This window comes from Perca fluviatilis, chromosome 10, assembly GCF_010015445.1.
Source record: "Perca fluviatilis chromosome 10, GENO_Pfluv_1.0, whole genome shotgun sequence".
Classification (NCBI taxonomy): domain Eukaryota; kingdom Metazoa; phylum Chordata; class Actinopteri; order Perciformes; family Percidae; genus Perca; species Perca fluviatilis.
This window is the reverse complement of record NC_053121.1, coordinates 17,139,499-17,164,270: the sequence shown is the minus strand read 5'-3', so window position 1 is coordinate 17,164,270 and position 24,772 is coordinate 17,139,499. Positions and strand designations below refer to the sequence as shown.

General features: G+C 39.4%; 3 protein-coding genes across 4 annotated transcripts; all 3 read left to right on the top strand.

The window, feature by feature from the left end:
* The first annotated feature begins 58 nt into the window (after positions 1 to 58).
* On the top strand, positions 59 to 4,772 carry prps1b (phosphoribosyl pyrophosphate synthetase 1B). Of its 2 annotated transcripts, none has more exons than XM_039813598.1 (7): positions 59 to 343; positions 763 to 952; positions 1,671 to 1,769; positions 2,002 to 2,126; positions 2,320 to 2,493; positions 2,631 to 2,790; positions 3,066 to 4,772. In XM_039813598.1, exons 1-7 carry the CDS (start codon positions 222 to 224, stop codon positions 3,156 to 3,158), a joined length of 963 nt encoding a protein of 320 aa, XP_039669532.1. In that variant the 5' UTR covers positions 59 to 221; the 3' UTR covers positions 3,159 to 4,772. The 2 variants fall into 2 exon arrangements, with proteins under 2 accessions (XP_039669532.1, XP_039669533.1); XM_039813599.1 differs by having other exon boundaries at positions 60 to 343; positions 763 to 946.
* A 981-nt stretch (positions 4,773 to 5,753) lies between these two features.
* Positions 5,754 to 10,133, top strand: LOC120566760 (solute carrier family 25 member 53-like). Its single transcript, XM_039813385.1, has 2 exons — positions 5,754 to 6,243; positions 9,097 to 10,133. Exon 2 carries the CDS (start codon positions 9,104 to 9,106, stop codon positions 9,974 to 9,976), a length of 873 nt encoding a protein of 290 aa, XP_039669319.1. The 5' UTR covers positions 5,754 to 6,243; positions 9,097 to 9,103; the 3' UTR covers positions 9,977 to 10,133.
* A 2,521-nt stretch (positions 10,134 to 12,654) lies between these two features.
* tmsb1 (thymosin beta 1) lies at positions 12,655 to 22,189 on the top strand. Its single transcript, XM_039813384.1, has 7 exons — positions 12,655 to 12,806; positions 14,849 to 14,963; positions 16,193 to 16,224; positions 16,726 to 16,828; positions 20,252 to 20,283; positions 20,937 to 21,039; positions 21,768 to 22,189. The coding sequence occupies exons 2-7, from the start codon at positions 14,861 to 14,863 to the stop codon at positions 21,809 to 21,811; spliced, it is 417 nt and encodes a 138-aa protein (XP_039669318.1). The 5' UTR covers positions 12,655 to 12,806; positions 14,849 to 14,860; the 3' UTR covers positions 21,812 to 22,189.
* The last annotated feature ends 2,583 nt before the right edge of the window (positions 22,190 to 24,772 follow it).

The following is a 24,772-nucleotide window of genomic DNA, read 5'->3' as shown; positions in this document are numbered from 1 at the left end:
AACGTAAGTGAAAGCGTGCGCGCCTCCTGGGAGGAAGAGTCGCCGCACGCGTGATGCGTGGGACATAATGGTGGATAGGTAGGGAACACACTACAGCTCGATAAGAGTTGCACATCAACTGTTGACCAATTTCCAGTTGTTGTCTTGGACCCTTCGATTCGACTGACTCGACAGCTGCTCGCTGCCTGCTCGGACTGAACGACGCCCTTGACCGCAACAAAATGCCGAATATCAAAATATTCAGCGGTAGCTCACATCCGGACCTGTCTCAAAAAATAGCAGACCGCCTGGGTCTCGAGCTGGGGAAGGTTGTTACGAAGAAATTTAGCAACCAGGAAACATGGTACGTTTTTTGCTGTTCTGGCTAACTTACTTTAAAGAAGCTTATAATTAGAGATAGGCTATACCTGGTACGCAAATGTTGTAGACTAGCGACATGTAACCATAATGTTATTTGAATATAAACGTGGTGTCATGGTGATATTGCCGCGCAGTGTTTTTAGGAACTTGTAGTTCACAAATTGCTGACGACTCATGCTGACTAACAACCTATCTGGGAATTGTGAGCAACAAAGCCACCTTAGTTGCCTCAATAAACTAAAACTGTAATGTCATATCATCAGATATTATATGACACTCGAGACCTTCTGACTCAGCATAGTGCTTTTTAACCCAGGTTCAGATCACACGCCGTTGTTTACTCTGCCTCATCTATATCCTGCTAGAAGTGCTGTTTATCTTGTCACCTCTCTCCTCTGGCAGCGTGGAGATAGGGGAGAGCGTACGTGGGGAAGATGTCTACATTGTGCAGAGTGGCTGTGGCGAGATTAATGACAATTTGATGGAGCTGCTGATCATGATCAACGCCTGCAAGATTGCCTCTGCCTCCAGGGTCACGGCTGTCATCCCCTGCTTTCCGTATGCCCGGCAAGACAAGAAGGACAAGGTGGGGGTGAGGGATATCTATCTAATTACTTCTGTCATGCCATTTGCCATCCTGCATCATGACAAGAAGCCTGCAGTCATGTCCATCAGTAACATATTGACTAGGCATATTTGCTTTATTTTTTTTCTTTGTTTTCCTTTCCCTTATTCTGTATGCTTTGCTGAATCAACGGCAGTTCCCATCTCTGTTCTTACCTTGAGCTATTTGCCTGTTATTTACTCCCATACTCATTCCACCATTTGAATGATATTGCATGAATTGAGTGTTTACACTATAAACTACCAAATCTAAACTTTAGTTTTTGTGATGCAGATCTAGAGATCATCCAGGATTTTGTTTTGCATGTGTTTTATATAGCAATACGTGTCCTACTATTCCCATATTAAATCCATATTGCAGTTATGCCAAACACCTATAATTTGAACTTTTTGGACTGTTGTAGCTGAGCAAAATTTAAAACGGAATGCCTCTCTATTTAGCCATTCTATGTACATACTGGTGATTGCATCATCCACTGTATTGTAGTATATTGAAAGAGTCAATTTCATACTGTAAATATTTTTATATCACCAATTTTAAGGTCTACAGTCTAAAAGATTGTAAAAACTGACTGTTAAAATTTCACTGAATGGCTAAGCTCTTAGTTAAGTGTTATTTTTAGAAACAAGCCGTGCTTGCCAGTTCACTTATTCCATGTGACTGATGAGATCTATTTTCATTGCAGAGCCGCGCTCCTATCTCTGCCAAGTTGGTGGCCAACATGTTGTCAGTGTCAGGTGCTGACCATATCATCACTATGGACTTGCACGCCTCACAGATACAGGTAAGCAGCACAAAAGCAGTCCTAAACAGAAATCCATCTTATTCAGTATCCTGCCATTAATCTTTCCTTTTGGGTAATATTTTTACCTACATTATAAACCTACCTTTCATAGCCTTACGTTTATATCGATGTCAACAAAGGGAGACATGGGCCTTCTATTGGTCCTTCCAGCAGGTAGTACATGTTCAGCTCCTGTGACCCCAGTCCATATTCATCTATTATCTTTTTCCAGGGATTCTTTGATATCCCTGTTGATAACTTGTATGCAGAGCCAGCTGTGCTGAAGTGGATCAAAGAGAACATCCCTGAATGGAAAAACTGCACCATCGTCTCACCCGATGCAGGAGGAGCCAAGAGGTATGCCAGTGGCACTTGCTGTACTGTAGGTCTTCTACCCTTGAGCATGTCCTCTGGAATTTACTTTAGATTAAACTTTTGTTGGCTTTACTAATCTTTAACAGGGCTCTAATTAGACATGTGCATGTACAATTGATACACTTTGGCATGCACACTAGCTCTAACTCGTGGACATTTTACTTTCCCTTTGCAGGGTCACCTCAATAGCAGACCGGTTGAATGTGGACTTTGCCCTTATTCACAAGGAGAGGAAAAAGGCAAACGAGGTGGACCGCATGGTTCTCGTCGGAGATGTGACCGATCGGGTCGCCATTCTAGTGGATGACATGGCTGACACATGTGGCACAGTCTGTCATGCTGCTGACAAGTAAGCCCCTTTTATTTACCTTCTGTGGTAAATAAATTGGTAAATAAATTTGGAACTTCACAGCATAACAAGACTTTGACCACCACAGGCAAGTCATATGGAGCTTTGTAATGCATACTACTGTTTCTCTCCCTTAGACTAATTTCTGCTGGTGCCACCAAGGTGTATGCCATTCTAACCCATGGCATCTTCTCTGGCCCAGCTATCTCGCGCATCAACAATGCCTGCTTTGAAGCTGTAGTGGTCACCAATACAATCCCTCAGGAGGAGAAGATGAAGCATTGTCCCAAAATACAGGTCAGGATACAGAATTTATCTTTTTTTTTGTTTTTTTTCTTCAATGTAAAATAAAAAGCAGTTTCCAGAGCCCAAAGTGAGTAGTGAAACATATAATTATATAAAAAGTTACTGCATTTAAAGTAATATGAAACAAAGGTGGAAATCCTCAGTTTGAGAAGCTATCATTTTGAATTGGTATTTTTACTTGATAAATTACTTTCAAAGTCTTTTTTTCAATAAACAAATCATTTAGTCTAGTTATATTCACAACATCTCATCCTCTCTCCCTTCAGGTTATTGACATCTCCATGATCCTTGCAGAGGCCATCCGTAGAACTCACAACGGCGAGTCTGTGTCATACCTGTTCAGCCATGTCCCCTTGTAACAAATGGTGTCTCCCATCTACTGTGTGCTGTTACACCAAATAAGAGAAGAGGGAATACCCCCAACCCAAACACAACCATTAGCAAAGATTTGCTAACTGTGAAGAAAAAAACGAAGCAAGAATGAACTGTCATGTCTGTTACTAATGCTGACCCCCCCCCCTCCCCCTCCCCCTCACTTGAGTCCTTTCCCTCATGAGCAGCGTCCCTTCCTGTCTGGGCACCAAAGCAATCGCAAGCTACCAGTTTAGGCCACCATATTTATTGTACTTGGATAAATAAGTGTTTATCCACTGTGAACTTTGTACTCTCCTTCATAACATGTGTGCCATTTTTCCACCACATGGTACAGCTCAACTCTACTCGCTCTTTTTTGGTTTTCCATTGGCAAAAGGTGTGGATAGTACAGTGTACTTTTTTTGGTACTACCTTGGTCCATGATTCCAAGCAAGCTTAGGTGATACCAGAAGGTGGAGTTAAAGTACTGCAGACCACCGATTGGTCAGAGAGAACCGTCACTAATGCGACACGGGACATCGTACGCATAACTTATATAGGCAAGCTTCCATCAGTAGCGATCACAATCGTTTTTATTCACTTGATCCAGATTTTTATTTATTTTTTAATTGCAGCCCACAAAACTATGCCATACAATTGACTTAGAGCAAACGTTCCTCTGTTTGGTAGCTGATAAAAGGATTCAGTAAGTCTTGCGTTGAAGATTTCAGTCACGGCCGTGTCATGTGGCGGCGCTATGGCAATATCGGCTGAGAATCCGCCTACACTGAAGGGGTACTATCCACAGTGGAATACTGAAAGAAGTCCTGGTACCAAAACGTGAGCAGAGCTGTATCATTCAGTGAAAACATGGCATTGGGTACCGAGTTTCTCCTGACCATTTTACCTCTCTAGGAGTCATTTCAATCTGTTGTCAAAGAGCTTGTATAAATATCCCTGGCAGGTCCCAGTGGTCAGGAGAAGCATCTGCCATGTAAAGCTGTTTTAGTGCTTTTTGTTACAATGAACGAGCGTAGTTTTTCATGTTGCTCCCGTGTCAACTGCTGTTTGAAAGATTATAATTAATGAAGTGAATGTGTATTGAACTAGTTTACAGTGCCACTGAAAAGCTCCACTCAACCCAAGAGTGCCTCAACAGTCTGAAAGGGAGTGTTTTGGGTTTTTTTTGTTTGTTTTTCCCCTCCAGTCATCTCCTCCCCCTCCTGTTTAGCTGTTTTTTTATTTTCTCACTGGATGAAGAACTTTTACATTTCTTATCGGGCTGTTAAAGATGTTAAAGATTGCTTTCAACTCTTGAGGTTCCCTCCATTGAGTGGGGTCTACCCAGTGTCCAGGGTTTACCCTTTTTAGGTTCTGAGCTGAAGGTCTTTCTATAGAGAAGCTGTCAGGTTTTTAGTTTGGTGTCTCTGCAGGCTGGAGCTTCCTTTTAGAAATGTTCACCTGCTAATTTTATTTTCATTTATTGTATGTCTGGAGGAAAGATTTGTTAATAATTTGCATATTCCAAACCTTTTGCGTTTACTTTTTCAGTAGGGTGAATGCGCCAGTTATCTGAGGATGTGTTCTTAATAAAATTTAATAATCCTTAAAATCTAAAACCTGACACTTATTTTTTTCTGGTATTAATGCATTAACCTGCAGGCATATAACTATTTATATCTGCCTATAAGCTCAATATTAAAAAGTTACATACAAACAGGATCATAGAGGGAATTATATTGTTTATTTAACCCTTGTGTTGTCTTTGGGTCAAATTTGACCCATTTTCTAAATGTCTATATCAGAAATATGGGTTTCTTTTTAGCTACCTCATTTTAATTACTCAAAAATAACACAGATGGATGATTCCATCCATACAACGCGCTTCACAAGTATGATATAAGATCGGATCTCTACTTTCATTGAATTTTGGGTGTTTGAAATTTTTTTAGCATTTGAAAAAGAAATTAAAATGTATCGTAACAGTATCCTGACTGAACGTTGACATATACCAGTCTGCAATTATCCTTCCTTTAATATTAGCCTAAATTATACATCATTTTAGCTTTTTTAACTCAACAATTAGGTATAATTTCCTATAAATGACGTGTATTGACCATGAGTTAAATAAAAAAAAAAAAAAGGTAAAACTGGTAATAAGTTGGTGTTAGTGGTGTTTATACATGTAGTGAAAAGAAGTGTAAAAAAAGCAAAACAATTTTTTTAGATTTTTGATCTGGGAGGACGACCAGTGCATGGTCCACTGGAGGACAACACAAGGGTTAATGCACATTACATTTATTGCAGTGGATGAAAGCTCATTTCCCTTGGTTGTCCCTGGGCGGAGGATATTTATGGCCCATCAATGACATGATGTCCTTAATTTTATTTTTAGTTAATTTACATTCTACAATTAAAAAATCCCTTGGTCTATATTTTATAGCCTTCCAAGTATTTTTAGACTAAATATTTTGGACAGTATTTCCCCACCAGAAATGAGAAATCCTGGTAGTGTGGAGAAGGCTTGCACACTTGTATTTAAAATATGAAAAATCCAAATATTTAGCATCAGTTATTCTAAAAAGGTAAAGTAAGAAAAAATAAATCATGTTAGTAGCAGGTTATATACTTACAATTCCTGTTATGTTTTTTCACTTGCTGGTAACGCCCTTGTTCCCTCCATAGACTGTTAATATTAATATATACAGTCTATGGTTCCCTCAGAAGACACTTTGATTGATAGGCAAAATAACCAATCGCCGACCACGTGACGTAGACCGTCTTGACCAATAGTTATTCTAAAAGAGGCGGACACCGGCAGAAAGCTCAGTACGACCCATAGGGTGCGATCTCCCATCTTGACACTGTTACACATTGACGAGGTTTTACCGTTATTTGTCCGGTTTCGGTTAGAAATGAGTAGAAAACGTGTTTCTATCGTAACTGGACGAATAACCAGAAAGTATCCCTCTCCACGTGCAGTGTAGGAAAACAAGTGTACGCCTGTGCTGCCTTTATATTTCAGCAATGAACGGAGGAAAATGAAAATAGACACTACGCTTTTTTTGCTGTCCACTGACAGCTGGCTGGGTAAGTAAATGTCATCCCTGACTTGGCTTTAATGTTTCTGATCAAAGATTATAATTAATGTCCTTGTGTTATGCATTAATATATGATTTAAGTGTAATTTCTTTTTTGTAATTTCATTTATTCATTCATTTACAGTGCTAAGCATAAGTGAACACACCCATGCTAAAGTTGACTAAAAAGAGGAATAAAAAATCATCTTTTGGAAATTGATCTTAATGCCTTAATTTAAAAAATGAGGAAAAATCCAACCTTTAAGGACACCGATTTTCTTCTGTGAATGAATAATGGATTGTAAATAAATAAATGTTCTTCCTTAAAATACAGGGGGCATACATATACACACCCCTATGTTAAATTTCCATAGAGGCAGGCAGAGTTTGATTTTTAAAGGTCAGTTATTTCATGGATCCAGGATACTATTTATCCTGATAAAGTTCCCTTGGCCTTTGGAATTAAAATAGCCCCACATCATCATATACCCTTCACCATATCTAGAGATTGGCATGGGGTACTTTCCATAACATCATCTCTCAATGCAAATCAAACCAGCTATTAGGCTAACTGAAATAAAACTGAAATAAAGGTTGGATTTTTCCTCATTTATTTTTAATTAAGGCATTAAGATCAATTTCCAAAAGATGATTTTTTTATTCCTCTTTTTAGTCAACTTTGAAAAAATGCTTAGCACTGTATATTATGAGCAGTATGACCGTCCTGTGTAAAAATATTTCAATTTTATAGACGTGTCACTTTACCTAGATGTGTTATGTTATGTGTTATATTATTAAGGTTATAGTGTGAAGTTTATTATGTGGCTCATTGCATGAGTTGTGTGCATATCTTGAGGAGAAGGTTACAAGTTCCAGGGGATACACGACTCCTGTACCAAGATGTCTCAGACACACAGAATGTTTTAGCTCATGCCTTTAATCTTAGTTTAAAATGTGCTAGTGTATTAGAAAGATAGAGAAGCAGATCAACAGGAAATAGCTGTTAGAAAGTGAAAATGTGAGAAAGAAAGAAGGAGGAAGCTGCAGTTAAAACCACAAAGAGAAGAGATTGATCATTAAGAGGCAGGGTTTTACTTTCAAAGGCTGAAGGGATACCTAGGTTAACATACACTGCATTTTCACTTAGTTTTGATACCCACACCTGTAAAGCTATAGACAGACTTCTCTTGATGAATGAGTACTGTAAAGGTGGCCTTAACTTTTTGGACTTTACTACTTTAAATCATACATTTAAAATCAACTGGATCAGATGATACCTCAGGTGTCCAACTGTGGAACTTTATCCCCAATTACATCTTTTCTTCGTTAAGTGGTCTCAACTTTATTTAGATCTGTAACTATAATATTGACAAAATTCCCCTCAAACTTGCTTCTTTTCATAAACAAATGTTCTTGGCCTGGTCTTTAATCTTCAAACATAATTTTAGTCCCCACAGATTTGATATTTGGAACAATAAATATGTTTTATTCAATAATAGATCAATTTTCTTTAAACAATGGTTTGATAACAATATTTTGTTGGTCAGTCAATTATTATATACCAAGACGGTTAACTTTATTCTTATTCAGAATTTCTTCACTACTCCTAGGGAGTTTTCGATGCTATCCCTACAGGTGTAATTGCGCTTTTTAGAAGTTTTAGGGCTGATGGTAATCTCCCTGTTTTAGGTAATGTACTTGATACTGATGTTGGTAGAAGTTGCTTCTCTCCACACTGTAAGAATATTAACAAAATAATGAGTCAACTTTTTCAGCATGACATCATTAGTACACCCTCCTCTTTATCACACTGGTCCAGTTTTGTCGGAGCTATGTGTTGGGACAAGGTCTGGCTTCTGCCGCAGAATTTTTTTCTGACTCATAAAGTCAAAGAGATTTCTTTTAAAATGCTTCATAGGTTTTACCCAACCAACCACTATTTAAAGAAGCTCAAAAAAGACATTAATGTAAACTGTGCATTCTGTGGGAATCAAAGAGACACTCTTGTGCATTTATTTTGGTTATGCCCTCATACTAAATTGCTTTAGAGTAAACTGTCTCCATACTTAGCTGATCTTATTTACCCTGAATTCTCCTTGTGCTGGGAAAATGTACTTTTTGGTTTCATTAACTATGATACAAATCTCACCTCTCAATTTTATTTAAGCAACCTGATTTTAATGTTGACCAAATTTTACATCCATAAGTCCAAATTCCAAAATAAAACACCTAACTCCATAGAGCTGTCCATTCACATTAAACACTATATTTCTACTATATCCTGTTGTAGTCATAAGAAGGCTGTTAGAACACACACACTATTTGTACTTTTCAAATGCTTTATGTAAATTGAATTGTTTTCTTTCTTTTTATTATCGTTTTATTTTTTGTATCTCCCCTGGCGTACTTGACCTGTTTGTATTGTATACACTCGTGGCTGTATACTAGTTATGTGCTCAAAAAAAATAAGGAGGCCCAACACCTGATATGTGTTTATGAGACAACAGTCTGCCCGAAGACAGGAGGAGGACAGGTCAGAAAACGGGGCTCAGAAACTGGGAGGCTTCGTGGACTGAGCTTCATATTTGGTGTCTGGTTGCTAGGGATACTCAGTCTCTCTGAGAGCCTGCATGCGTTTTGTAATACTTAAAATACTGTTCAGTAAAAGTACTTGACTTTATTCTGTCGTCTCTGCACTTCATTTATGGTATTCTGGTTATATAGGTCATCAACGAGTATGCGGGGAATTAGAATTTAGAGAGATTATTGGAGTCAGATTTCTCTGGCCTTCCGCTTTTCCCAAAATTCACTACACCCGTACTAGGGCAACACTGAAATGATTTGTGATTCTATTTTTACTCAGCTCAAGGATGGCAGGAAGTCCGGACGATAAACAAGATGAAGAGGGCCTCAAGGACCCAATGGTTCGTTTCCACAGCTTCTTGCACGGGGGGACCTCCAGCTTGCTATCCACCTTCATCGTCTTCCCTGTCTACAAAATTGTTTTCCGTCAACAAATCCACAACACCCCAGTTTATCAAGCAGTGGGACAGCTCTACAAAGAGGGACCTGCAAAGCTCTTCAGGGGCGTGACCCCACCATTGCTGATGAAGACCCTGAATGGCACACTGCTCTTTGGCCTCCAGGACACCCTCCTCCGCCAGCTCTCCCTGTCATCGCAAAATGTCATCTCCACCTCTGCCCTTCCTGCTCTGGCTGGGTTTGGTGCAGGTATGGTAGAAGCTGTGGTTTTTACCCCTTTTGAGCGTGTCCAGAATGTGTTGCAAAATGGCCAAAATGACCGCCAACTACCCACCTTGAAGAGTGTTCTTGTCAGGCTGAAGGCACAGAGGCTAGCCTTGGGCTACTACAGAGCCTTGCTTCCCATCACAGCCCGAAATGCTTTTGGCAGCTCCCTCTATTTTGGCCTGAAGGGGCCGGTGTGTGCTGCCATGGAGGGACAGGCGCTCTATCCAATGGTTTCCTCCTTCATCTCAGGGACGCTGACCTCCGTGGCAACCAGCTTGATTCTTTATCCACTGAATGTGCTTGTGGCAAACATGCAGGCAGAGGTGGGAGGGGAGGTGAAAGGGGTCATGGCTTGTTGGAGGATGCTCTGGGAATCTCGCCAGCGGAGTGTGGCTCTGCTGTACAGAGGAGGTTCTCTGGTTATTTTGAGATCATGCATTACGTGGGGAATCACCACTGCTATCTATGACAGGCAGCAGAAACGTTCAGGCTGAAGAGATATCATTGGGCGTCCGGATAGCTCAGTTGGTGGAGCGAGTGCCCAAATATAGAGGTTAACTCCTCGATGCAGCGGGCCAGGGTTCAGCTCTGACCTGTGGCCCTTTGCTGCATGTCATTCCCCCTTCTCTCTCCCTTTTCATGTCTTCAGCTGTCCTGTAAAAATAAGGCCGAAAATGCCCCCAAAAAATAATCTTAAAAAAAGAAAAGGGACATCGTTGAAAAATGTTTTTACTGTGTTTTTTACTGGTGAGTAAACAGACATGTTGCTCTTTCAATTTGCATTCATCAGAAAACACATCCCATTATCCCCTCTTTCACAGCCGACATTTTGACTTGTCGTAGTAGGAAAAGCACAGGCATTATACTCATAAAATTAAAAGTCCCATGACATGGTGCTCTTTGGATGTTTTTATATAGGCCTTAGTGGTCCCCTAAAACTGTATCTGAAGTCTCTTTCCCGAAATTCAGCCTTGGTGCAGAATGACAGACACTAGAGCCAGTCCCACAATGAGCTTTCCTTAAGGCCATTTTACAGTTGTGCGTTAACGATGGCGACCGGGTCGCGAGAGCGCAGACCCTCTGCGCTCACGCCGGACCCTCGTACGCAGCCTGACGCGGCACCTCTCGAAAAATGTAACTACATCGCCGCAGCGACGCACGTATGCTCGGCCGTTGGCGTTGCATTTCTCCGACTCATTTCCTGGTTCTTATTCTCCATAAACAACATGAAATCAAGGAGAGGGTTAACTTCTCCTGCTACATATTTCCCACTGTAGTCAGAAAGAACAGAGGAGACACTTTGTTTCTCTCACTATGACTCTAGAGTCGCTACTCGCTCCGAGCTCCGAAGGTAATCGCCGGCACTCTCTCACTTCTCTCTACCACACACTCCCCACACACACACACACGCAGCTCGACGCACACACCAGCGCACAAGTATAAACATCAGGCCACTTTTTAAGGCTACGGCGAGAGCTCTGCGTGGAGCCGACGCACAACTATAAAAAGGCCTTTAGTATGTGCCATTTCTGAGAGAGGGGGGGGCAAGGTGGAGAGTGGGGGTGTGGCCTTGACCAACTGCCACTTTGCTCGTTTGAAAGCCATGATGCCTCTCTCTTATGGGTGGGCTAAATTCTCTGGGCGGGCAAAGCAGAGAAAGGGGAGGTAACCTTGCTCCTCATGACCTCATAAGGAGCAAGATTCCAGATCGGCCCATCTGAGCTTTCATTTTCTCAAAGGCAGAGCAGGATACCCAGGGCTCGGTTTACACCTATCGCCATTTCTAGCCACTGGGGGACCATAGGCAGGCTGGGGGAACTCCTATTAATGTTAAAAATAAAGTGAAATCATAAAGTGAAATTTTCATGCCATGGGCCCTTTAATGGCTGGGATCTATTCAAGTGTCCCAGTAAGACGTAAACATTTAGCCAACATGAAGAATACCAGGAACCTGAAACTGATACAACTAAATAGAATTCAGCCATCCATTCATTCGCACCTGGGCTTTTCCTACTGTGACATGTCAAAATGCCTTCTGTGAAACAAGGACATAATCCATCACCTGGTTCAAACCAATACACACAGCAAATTCTGTGTGTCAGAAAGCACGAGCAAGTTGAAGGCACCACTGCCGGGACTTGAACCTCAGTCCCTGAGGTGGTGGCCGAGTATTTGTCATGAACCAAAGTTACATATAATAATATAAATATGGTGCAGGTGAATAGGTGCCTTGTATTGTCTCAAAGGGAAATTTCACCAATTTAACATAGTCAGTTTACTAATCAAGGGAAGTACGACTCAGCCTATGAAAGCAGTTTTATAATGTCATCTCCGGTTCGGGATGAACTTTGCTTTTTGCAATTATTTTTGGAAATTTTTGCTTTCAACATGTAGAAGAAATTACAGGAGACTATAATTTATAACAGAAACCAGTACAAATTGGGGCGTGAATTTTGTAAAAGGCGATTATTTAACAGCCAGACAGGGTCTAAAAAAATGGGTTACTGTATGGAAAAAGTAGAAACCATAATTTTTTGGGCTTGACCCATATAAGGGACAACAATTCAGGATATTAGCCTCTTGATCTGACTCTTTTGAAGTGCAATACTAAAATGCTGGTATTTCCTTTTAAGTGCATAAAAGGAGATTGATGCATGTTTATGGTGTATTGTCAAGACATTATTTTATTTTCTCTATGATATATATATATATATATATATATATATATATATATATATATATATATATATATATATATATATACACACACATGGAACAAATAAGATGGGACACAGTTGCTCAGTGGTGCCTTACCACAAGAATGTCCTGGTCCAGAATCTGTCTGCCAAATGGAACCTTTCTGTGTGGAGTTAGCATGTTCTCCCCATGTTTGCATGGGTATCCATATATGCAGGTTACATTAGCCAACAATAGCCTCAAAGTGCATTAAAACATATATATTGTCATACATTTAAGTGGTGTCTATGATGTTTTTTCGTGCTATTGTAATTGATTTTATTTGTCAAACTATGTCATGTCATAACCAGTCCACTAGATGGTACTGTGTTAAAACAAAATAAAAACATGATGGACTTCCCATATTATACATCCAAAATTCTTCCACGCAGATATGGGGAGGAACAAAGGCATGCATCAAGCGTGTCCAATCAAAATTCTTCCTCTAAACTTTGGGAGCCAATGACAGCCAGAGTATCAGTGTCCATGTTGTTGTGCAGGGCGTGTTGTCTCTACTTAAACCGTTGATTTTGCAAGGATTACGCAGACGCATTTTCATACAACAGAACCTGCGCACCTCTGCTCCAGGTAACGTTATTCTGGATTATCTCTCTTTGTTAGTACATTCAAGTAGACACGTAACCACTGTAATGTAATGCAAAAATCATCATCAATTTTAAGAAATAATTTTAGGTTTCAAAGGCTTATAGTTCGAAAACTCGTGTTTTCAACATTTTTGCCAATAGACTTTCCACTACAGTTAGCTAGCTAACGTTACTGTTAAGGTAATGTCAATTCTGTTACTGGGATGTCTCTGTATAGTGCTGCATTTTTCTGCACGGAAGCTGTTTTAAAGTAGTCTGTGTTTGTAATGTGTTTGTTCATTGTGAGCAGGACATGTTTTTTCTTGTGACTGGATTACATAACTCCAGAGTTCCGCCCAATACTGTCTTTTTTACATTGTTGGGGAAGCTACTTTGAAACCATAGCTGCGCCAGCTACCAATTACTTCAAACCGGAAGAAGTTGAACTACATCCAAGCTACCCTATGGATAAATCCATAGACTGTATAAAATAGGCGAAATCTAGAGACTTTAAGAGACTTAAAGAAATAATGGTCGTTTTTTTTGTTTCCTTTTTTTTTGGGCGTCGCTGCACCCGCAGGTTGAGGGTGGGTGGGCAGAGAAAATCTTGCAAAATTTTATTAGTAGTAGTAGTAGTAGTAGTAGTAGTAGTAGTAGTAGTAGTATCCAATAAAATATTTAAAATAAGAAAGAAATGGTTCAAACTACTTTTGTAAAAAAGATCAAATTTTACATGTGATACAAAATATAAAACAAAGGTCACATGCCAGCAAAATACCCCACTATTCATGGGAAAATGCAAGGAATTTCAGCTTTGCGTTAATTTTGAATACAATGTCAATCGGACCCCAGGTGGGCATATTGCACCCATGCGGCTATTTCTCTGAACATTTGTTAATGCGTAGCAATAATTAAGCTTTGTGACTACTTGACACCTAATATATGGAAGTATATCCAGGGAAGGGTTAAACTCAAGGGCAGCTGGACTTGGTTATAGGTGCTCCGAAGTCCAGTTGACATTGAGTTTAACCCTTCCCTGGATAACTATGACCTGGACGACTGAGAACCTTCGCAGACATAATATGCAAGTTAGTTTTACAAATTCAGTTTCAAAACCTAAAAAAACTATAGCCATTTATTGTTCACAGGTGACCTGACATTCCAGCTTCCCAGAACGCCCCCGAGACCTAAACCTGTCCTAAACTAAAGTGGCTGCCTGAGGAATGCATTGTCTGGGCATGCCTTGACAGCAGTCAGGATGAGTGGGGGGGGGGGGAGAAGGGTGTGGGGCTGGTTAAATGGGGTTAAATTATAGTAGGGAAGCAATGGTAAAATAAAGTTTAAAAAATAAATAATTCTTTTTACTTTTATGGGCCAACATTATTTGTAGTTTCACTAGTACCAGAGACGCCCCAACTGAGAGTAATTTCCTGTATCTGTGTCACATGGGTTTCTCCACTGCCACGCCTATTTAGGAGACTAGTGGCAGATCCTGAGTGTAGTATTTTTTTATTTTTTCCAATGGGAGAAGTGAACGTGAACACAAGATTATGACCAATTCTTTCGCCCCATAGTCGCCTAAGTAAATATAGGACCCATTTTTCACAAACTCTACCTCCTGAATATTCTGACACTAAAATGGCATTTTTCAGACAGACCAATCTGGAGAAAACTAACTTTGTTCAAGACCTATTTCAGACTCGGGAACAAACTCTTGAGATCTGGCAACACGGATAAGCTAATGTTTGTGAATGCCCAAACTAATTTTCATCTTTTAGTTGTGTAAATATCTAATGTTAGCAAAAGAAAATGTTAATAAATTATCCAAATAACATTCATTACATTTTCAAATGCGGCTACTCCCACTTAAGAGACAGGAAGTGTGTAGTTGTACTACCAGCAAAATGTAGTTATTTGTTTAATTACGTTGGAGTTCATTACTCCCAAATACAGCGTTAAAAAAAATTAAATAAAAAAATGCTTTGTTTTGATTTAATGTGTTTTTTATTTTTTGTTTTTTTTTGCTCTCTCACTTTTCTCAATTAGAAATCTTCCAAAATGAGCAACAAATGTCCAATCACTAAGGAGGTGCAGCAGTTTAAAAAGGAAAGGCTAAATAGTACTGAAGTGGTAGAAAAAAACCCTCTCCCAACGACGCAAGGTAGGTGTTAAATCAATAAAAGTCTATATCGTCCCCTCTTGATCCAGGTTTCTTCATCTCCTTGTTCAGCATAGTTCTACTCCTCCCTGCCTATCATCATGAAAGGCAACTGCAAACATTGTCTACTGATTAACTGCCAGTACACACCCAACCCTGAGAACTCGTCCTTGTTCTGCTTAATGCTAACTTATTCAGAGGAAGAAAAAAAAACATTACCCCACCTCTACCTGTTCATTATAAGATCTGTCTCTTTAAAATGTATATTAAGAGGCTACGTGGAGCAAATGCAGCTTCATGCTATCCAGCACTGTGGAGTGAAAAAAGCAAATGGTAGCGCAGTGAATCAGAGGCCCACATGATGTACTGTACAGTAGAAAAGCCTCACTTCAGATTAGGGTGTGATTTATTTATTTATTTATTTTTTTTATTTTTTTTAAAGTAGCAGGAGGAGAGTTTAAGTAAAAGTGTTGCAGTATGCTCATCCTTTCCTTCCAGAGGTTGAGAGGCTCCCTGCTGACTGACGACAGGCACCTTCCGTATTGGCATTGAAGCAGGTGGCACTGCTGGTGCTTGTCAGCTGTTTCTGAGTCTTTAACTGCGATCTTTCCCGGGAGAGCTGTGCTGTGTTGCATTGCGCAAGATGCTTTTGAGTTGCGTTATGGGAAATGGAGGATCCAGTGTTTTTTTAAGCTTTCCCCAAAAGAACCCCCATACACGAACATTTAAGATATCTCTTTTAGCTTTTGATTTTGACCTATTAATTGTAATGTAAATCTTCCTTCACAAAGTTTCCTTTTTTTTGAGTTTCCAAACTTTGTAGAAGTGCAGTGCTAAATTGCTAGAATACCTCTTAATTATATGCACACCAGTCAGTACACACCTGATAATTCAGAGATGATCACCTGACCATTGACTGCTAGTTCTGGCATCTCTTTACTAACAAAAGCAAACTCATGAGTGGAACCATATGTTGCACCAGCTGCTGCATAGTCCAATCTTACCCACCATCTAGAATATTTGACACTGCTGCTTCAGATTATGTGTTCTGTGGTGTGTGTGTTTTTTTTTATTTTTTTTTTATTCATTACTACATAATGTTATTGTTTAATCACAGTGCTATATCAGTTTTCTTTCTCGTCCTGACAACAATTTAAGACTAATCTTTGATCTCAGACTCCAGTTTTAGATTGATCACCTCATCTCTGTCTGTCTCTCTTGTAATCACACAGTAATTGAAGAAGAGAAGATAGCCATGGAAGAGGAAAGTACCTGAAAAATACCTGCCATGATTTCTTTCTTTCAGTCCTGCCCTTTTACCTTCTCTCCCTCCAATTAGAAATCATGTCCATCATCTCCGTCTCTGCCTCTTTTTTTTTTTTTCGGTGCCTCTGTTTTTCTTGAATTTCTGTAAGACTGTGCCATAAGTAGAAACTTTGTAGAAAACATGGTTGTCTTGCTTTGTTCTTAAATCTTGGAGAAATGTTAGGTCTTCAGCAAACCTTCCCACGCAGACACACATTCCTCACAAAACTGAAGCATTTCATGTTCCAGCTATGCTCTTACTTCCCTGCGGATGGCTTGATTTGTATACATAAATGGGATTGTAATGCAAACTTCTTGAGTGATAAAAATAATTATGGGATCATGTGTTCATGCTTTTGCCTGCATCTTTTTAACATTTTTCTCATGCACTGTTAATAGTCCAAATTTGTGCTTTGACTCAATCATAATTTCTGCTCTTTCTTTCTCTTTTCTCCATTAGAAAGCTGCCAAAGAGCCACTCAATAAGGAGTTGGAGACATTTGACCAACAAGTGCTCAAAAAGACTGAAGTGCAAGAAAAAAACCCTCTTCCAACTGCTGATGGTAGGTGTTGAAAGGCCCTGACACACCAACCCGACTATCGTCCGGCAGACAGTCTGGCGAGGTCAGTGACTCAAGTCTGTTCGGTGTGTTCTCTGCCGTTGTCAGTCGGCGGAGCCTTCGGCCTTCATTTGGGCCGATGTGACTTGTTGAATCGGAAGGCGGGCAGTCGGACTCAATGACCAATCTGATTGGTGGAGTGCTAACCCGGAAATGACGAGCGGGATGAGCGTGACGAGCGCCTCTCAAAATCTGACAAATCTTTTAAACTGACCTTTGTCGATCTGTAATGAAAACAAATTCCGCAACTGCATGGCCTATTTCTCGCTTAAAATGTTTCCAGAAACACGTTTTCGTAAAATATGAGATCGTATTCCGTAAGAGCCGCCATTATGGTCGTTAGACCCACGTGGCGCGTTCGTCTAATCAGCTGCCGGTTTTCATTTTTTGGGCGACAGACGCTAATGCAGATTAGCGCCGCCTGCTGTTATGGAGCCGTATTACGTCTCGCGCACGCGCAGAACGTACTCTCAAGCCGCCGTTGCTTCGGTGTGCTCCGAGGCACTTTTTTGACCAACTCGGGGAGGCAGTCACTCCTGACTGCCTTTTCTGCCAAAGGTCGGCCGTCGGGTTGGTGTGTCAGAGCCTTAAGAGAAAAGAAGTGTGCTGTCAACAAAAAAAAAATCATTCGCTTTAATCTACTTAGGTTTAAGCTTTTCGTCAGTTCCTTGTTTCTACATAGTTCCACTCGGCCCTGCCTATTAAGAAAGATAAGATAAGCCTTCTTCCCAGAAGGGAAATTCAGGTGTTGCAGCAGCACAAAGACAGAACTAGGTACAGATAAATACAGAAGTAAAAACAATGAAAAAATTAGTTGTATACAACTAGAATAAGGATAGAAGTAAAAATGGAAACTACACAACCTTTCCGTACTGTGCTTCTAGACCTTTTTTGGTTTAGTGCATCAGAGGGAGCTTGGGATTATGGACTGGAGTTTTGTCAAAGATCCATACCCTTTCTTTGATCATAAATGGGGTTGGGTACTGAAACCCGGTTCCACTATGGAACCGGTTCCTACGCAACCGGTAGTATTCGGACCGGATTAGAACGCAAATTTCAGTTCCTCATTTCGGTTCCACTTAATGTGTCGACTGAAATATTTTCCCTCTGTCACTCAAACGGAAGTAACAATATCACACATTGTCTGTAGTCTACCGTCGGCTAGCTACCGTAAATGTAGGCTACTTTTTAAAATGCCATATTTTTCCTCTGGGCTCACCAAAACGGATGTAAAAGCAGAAAAAATGCGGCCTCATATGAATGGGTCCAACACGGGTTGAATGTGCTTCGGGCAGGTCCACGTTATATACATGTCATGAATGAAATGTCAGTATTCTCACTGCGCTGTATTTTTATGTGTATGTACGTCCCAATTTTGTGAATGCGATATCTCAAGACCCCGGAAGGAAATTATCTCACATTTAGTAGTGGTGTCAACAATAAATCGATTCGGCGATGCATTGCAATGCGCGGGGGTATGCACGATTCAGCATCGATGGCGGCAAAGTGCCATAATCGATTTATGTCACGGTTTATTTTCTGGCCTTGAGTGGACAATAAAGTTGTAAAGTTTCAATTACTTCTGTATCAAAGATACAGGAAAGTGATAATACACACATAGCAGCCAATAAAATCTGTTGTTCAATGTCCTCTCGGATCACTGTCCCGTTGAAGGGACACTGCGTCGCTGTAACCTCGATAAAACTTCCACTCATGAGCGTTTTTATAACTTTAAAGCATTAAATCTTCCAAATATACACACCAATTGAAAGCTTAGCCTCTAAAACAATTCAGCCATAATCTGCGCAGCTGTCGAGAGTGCATCCATACCTGTTTTCGTTGTCCTTTCAGCAACAAAGTGGTATGTTGCCCAAAACTTGATTTTCATAAATCCCCAAGAGTCCAAGGAAATGTAATATCCAAGCTTTATATTCCAAAAAGATCTGTTCGCCTCACAATGTTGAAGTTTCTGGCCGAATCACAACGGAAAAACTCGAAACAATTTTCCATTTCCGCACTTGTTATCGCCGCTAGCTTCTCTGCCCAGCTTGTTACATGCTCAAAGTGGGCGTCATCGAATTCCCTAGCTTCTAAGCTTTTGATAGACATCTCATATGAGCCAATCCGTTCAGGTTTGCCTCTGATATGGCCAATGAAAGCTGACAAGCCGATGACAGCAAAACGGACAGACATTTCTGTAGAAAAATCAATTTTTGAGTCTTTTGGCATCTGGATTTTTTTTCTATAATAACCTGAGACATGTTGCTATGGCCTGGGTGTATCTGTATATCACCAGATGTGTTTACAGTATTTTATTTTGATCATTTTAGAGATGTATGACGGAAATAAAAAACCTCCATTCTAGCCTCTGTAACTCTGTGTCAGTAAGGCCTAGAATCACCCTGACACTCAAAAAATTGAGTGTTTCCTTTCCAATGATGTCAGGCACACCCCAGAGTGTCAAAGTATGTGGGAGCTGTACCACTTTTAATTTGGGTATGTCGTTTAGTCCAAAAAGCATGAAATTTCAGCCGAATTTTAACAGGATATCTGACTGATTGCCTCATGACTGATGAAAAATTTGCCTTGTTATGTGCAGTAGAATTTTGATGCATCGTAGAATTGAATCGAATCGTAATCGAATTGTAAGGGCAGTGCCAATGCACACCCCTAACCTTTAGCATAAATGTCCACTTGGACTCAAGAATGAACTGATTTTAGATTTTTGGTGGTCAAGGTCACCTCACAAAATGCGTTTTTGGCCATAGCTCAAGAATCCCTACGCAAATTATGACCTTTCACACAAATGTCTTAAAGGATACAATTAGAACCTTAATACCCAAAAAGGTCAAAGGCCAGTAATTTATTGCTAGAGGCTGACTTCACTGTTGACATCCTAATGTTCTGCCAAATCACTTTTCTGGCCGACCTTGAAACTGTGGTGATTGTATAGTGCATGTGTGTGTCATTCACATTTGCCAAATAAGGGGCGCCCAGATAGCTCAGCTGGTAGAGCGGGTGCCCATATATAGAGGTTTACTCCTCGACGCAGCAGGCCAGGGTTCAACTCTGACCTGTGGCCCTTTGCTGCATGTCATTCCCCCTCTCTCTCCCCTTTCATGTCTTCATCTCTCCTGTCCAAGGCTAAAATGCCCCAAAAATCTTTAAAAAACAAAATATTGCCAAAGAATGCACTTTTATTTTGTTTTTTTATTTTATTATTGCTCAAGTCGTCACTACATATATTATGAGCCTGGATAGACATGGATGTGAACTGCAACTTAAACGAAATCTCTGAATGTTGATTTAATCTACGACTCAGTTATACATTGATCACCTCTGTCTGTCTCCCTTGTAATCCCACAGTAATTGAAGAAGAGAAGATAGCTTTGGAAGAGGTAGGTACCTGCCACGGTTTCTTTCAGTCCTGCTCTACCTTCAATTAGGACTCATGTCTTTTAAACTGCCTCTGTTTTCTCTGTAAATTTCTCCTTAAAACTATGCCTCAAGAAGAAACTTTGTAGAAACCATGGTTGCCTGGCTTTGTTCTGGAATCTTCTCTAAAAATGTTATGTCCTCATCTAACCTTTTGTCCAATGCAGACACATTTTCCCCACAAAACTGAAACATTTCATTTTCCAGCTATGCTCTTACTTCACTGCGTTCACTTCTTTGGCCCTGATGTGTATTTTAGATTTTCCTAATCTCTTTAATGACCTCACATAAATGCAGATCAAAGTTCCAGTAGAGCATGTGTTCTTCCCTGTACGCACTATTGTGGAACTGAATACCTGTAAACAGTACAGTGTAACGTGACACCACATTAGAGCTGTTCATTGTGAGCAGGTAGGCCTAGTTGCATGTTGTTACTAGTAACGTTACTGTCTTTTTAAATTGAGGTGGTGCTGGATTTGTATACCTGTATGGGATTGTACTGCAGACAACATCTTGAGTGATGAAATGATAATTGGTCATGTGTTCATTCTTTCATATCTGTTTTTGATTTTAATCAACATTCCTGCGCTTTCTCTCTCCCACGTTTCTCCATTAGAAAGCTGCCAAAGAGCCACTCAATGAGGAGTTGGTGCAGTTTAAGACGAGCAAGCTAAGGAAGTCTATCACGAAAGAAAGTAACCATCGTCCAACTGCTGCGGGTAGGTGTCAAAGAGGGCTCTCAGTAAAACTATATCATCCTTGAGCCAGGTTTTTTTTATTTTTATTTTTTATTGAACTTTAATGCAATGTTTCTTTCAACATCTTCTAGACAACTGTTTACCTCAGTCATTACACATTTTTATGCTATTTATACATGTAAAATTAATTTTAATAAATAACAAGAACAGGAACTGCTAAACTCAAACAAAAGTGTGTGTGTGTGTGTGTCTATCAGTTTCTTTTTCAGCTTCTTGTTCAGCATAGTTCAATTCCTTTTTTATAAAAGGCAACTGCAAACATTGCATTACTTATTAACTGCAGGTACACCCAACTTCCCGATGATGTCATCAGGGTTAGCGCTTAAGACTTGAAGACTACACTTATCACAGAAAGCCTGTGTCACAAACTGGGAGTGTGGGCTTTAAAAGACTTGGGCATTTATTTAAAAGATGATATTGAGTTGTGTTATAGGAAATGTAGGATCCAGTGCTTTTTGAGCTTGCCACATACTAGACACAAGTGCCTCTGTAGCTTTGATTTTTCTTGGAAGTGCAGTGCTAAATTTGCTAGCGTACCTATTTAATAATTGGCATTATCTTGTTTTACCCACCATCTAGAATATTTGACACTGCTGCTTTGGATTATAATTTTTTGTTTTGTAGTGTGTACATCAGGTTGTTGTTGTTGTGGTGTGTGTGATTGTAATCTCTCTCTCTCCCTCTCTCAGAAATTGAAGCAGAGAAGAAAGCCATGAAAGAGGGGAAGAAGTAAAAGGGGAAACACCTTTTCATGATTCTTCTTGTTGAGACCTGCTCTTCCTCCATTTAGGAATCCTGTCCAGCATATCTGCCTATTCCTGTGTTTTCATGTTTTATTAAATGGTGTTTGGGCTGATCCTATGGGTGAAAATTTTGTCTGTAATCCCATGTAAATTTAAAGAAATGGGTGTACTCTATTGTGCTTTTTCATGCTGTTTAGAAAGGACTGAATGGAGTAATAAAACGATGTGACAAGTTAATTAAGTATTTCCATTCAATGAACCTTTTAAAAGAATCAAAATCTTGTAAGGTTCCTTGTTGCCATGCAGGAAATGTTCTAAAAACACATGATTTTGTTTCTTTTATAATAAAAATGGATCTCAAACTTTGAGTTGTTTGTGTATATTTTGTCTTGCTAAACCGTCTTTATTTTTTTTTTTTTTAAGCATATTCGACTGATTTTATCAGGACAAAATAGTGTCTAATGTAAGCTGGACAATCTGATCACAATGTATGATCACAATTTATTTCAAGTCTTATGCCAGAAATATGAAACTGCATCCCAATGTTAAACTGAAAAACCTGAGAAAAGAGTATCATTTAAATACATGATTTGTAAAGTAGTGTCATTTAATTCAATTTGACCGGTTTTCAAAGTTTCTTTATCAGAAATATGGGTTTCTATTGACCAAAAATAACATGGGTGGTTCCCAATGATGTTCTTTGTAAGTAAAATTAATGATCAATACTTTCATTGAATTTTGGTTGATCTATTTAATTTTAAAGCATTGTGGTGCAATGAGGCATTATTGCGCTTTACAGCAGATGAATCCACATGCAGAGACACACAAACAGCAGCTGAGAACTACCTAATGGATCACATTATTGTGCACATGGAAATGCCCCCAAACACAAAAAAATATGCACATGTACATGTGTGTGCATGCACATGCATTCACACACAACATACTGAAATTGGGCAATGGATCTTTATGATTTTTAGTATGAATACGCGCACATGCTCGCGTGCACACACACACACATGCCCACATACACCCAGTGCATAGGGCAATGGATCACATTACTGTACTTTTCAGCAGATGAACACGGACACACATGTACAAATACAAACGTACTGACACAACTTCAAACTACAGCTTTGTAAACTTGTTATAACACTTTTGATGTGTCTTTTCCTAAATGGAGACAAGATCATTTTCCGTAAATTAGTTTTATCCTTTTTGTTAGCTCTCCGTTGTTTGTGAATACAATTGCATCAGTTAATTTTGACCTGCATATCTTGGCTAATAACTGTCACATACCAGCCATTAATCCAACAACTAATGATGTCTCCTCATTTTACTCAGAAATTAGGTATAATTTCATGTAAATCAGGTCAGTTGACCATAAATGGAAAAAATAAGTGTAAAGCTAGTGTAGATGGCTTCAAAATAGTATCCTGACTAAACTTTGACTTATAGCAGTCTGTGATAACCATCACCATATGTTCCTGTTTATTGAAACGGTTAGTCAAAATAATTCATCATTTCAGCTTTTTTTAACTCAGAAATCAGATATAATTTTATATGAACGTTTTTTGACCATATATTAAACAAATAAGTGTAAAACTAGTGGTAATGAGTTGGAAAGAAGTTGGCTAAGAAGGTGTAACAGAATTGGGTGATAATTTATAATTCATGCTTTATAATTGGCAAAACGGATTGGGTCAATGTTGACCCAGGAGGACAACAAGTGCATGGTTGACAGGAAGAAAACACAAGGGTTAAAGGTAGAATGTATTGTAATTCTCTTCACAAACATCAGATGTAGACCGTTTTCACGGTCACAAGCTACTTGATAATACTATATTAATATTTCATTTCTTAATAATAAAAATGTGATCCTTGTTTGTGAGCATGCTCAGCAGTAAGGTGGAAAGCCTTGCACGCTACCAATTACTTAGCAAAAAGTTCAATTACAGCAAAGCTCCCCTAGGGAGAAATGTAGAGCTACTTTGAAAAAGTAGTTCAAACTACTTTACATGTAAAATTGACAATTTACATGTGATACAAAGTTATAACAAAATATTAAACAAAAAAGTCACTCAAGGTAATTCCTAAAAAAGTGCCCACTTGTTTACAAGTCATACACAAACCAAAAATACCCCCTTATGCATGGGAAAGTGCAATGAATATCAGCTTTGGTTTTGCATGCTGTCAATCAGACTCTAATTTTGGCCTTCTAGAAGTGGTGGGCGTATTGCACCAAGCAGGATTACTCTGTTAGCCAGGTAACTTCTAAAATAGCCTGCAGCTATGCAACTCCTCTAAACATTTGTTGATAAATAGCAATCATTTTATTTCTATAATAGCAATACTCAATACTTATGAATAATTGGCATTCAAGTTTAGTTTTACAAATACACATTGAAAACATAATAAAAACTATTGCCATTTATTTTTTCACAGGTAGACTCAGACCTAAACCTGTCCTGAACTAAAGTGTTTGCCTGAGGAATTCATTGCCTTGACATGCCTTGACAGCAGTCTGGATGAGAAAAGGGTGCAGGGCTGGTCAAAGGGGGCTTAAATACAGTCAAGAAGTATTGGTAGAATTTAAAAAAATGCATTTTCCTTTTTTATTGCCCCAAATTGTTTGTAATTTCAGTAGTTACTACACACACAAACATGGCAAAAAGTAATGACTACTTGAATCACTATGCAAATATAAATGCAGTTAAACTACCAGCAAGCTACTGCAAAATGTAGTTACTACAAGTTTATTTACACAGAGTTCACTACTCTCCAACACTGATATTCAGTTTGCCTTAGCTACACATGATATATTTGACTTCAGTTTCAAACGGTTGACTGAATCTTTTTACCCAGTTAAAGCTTCCTCTCTCTAGAGTTACAGCAGGTCTAAGCCTGCTGATGAAAAGGGAGTGGATCAGCTGCAGGTGTTACACATTCCA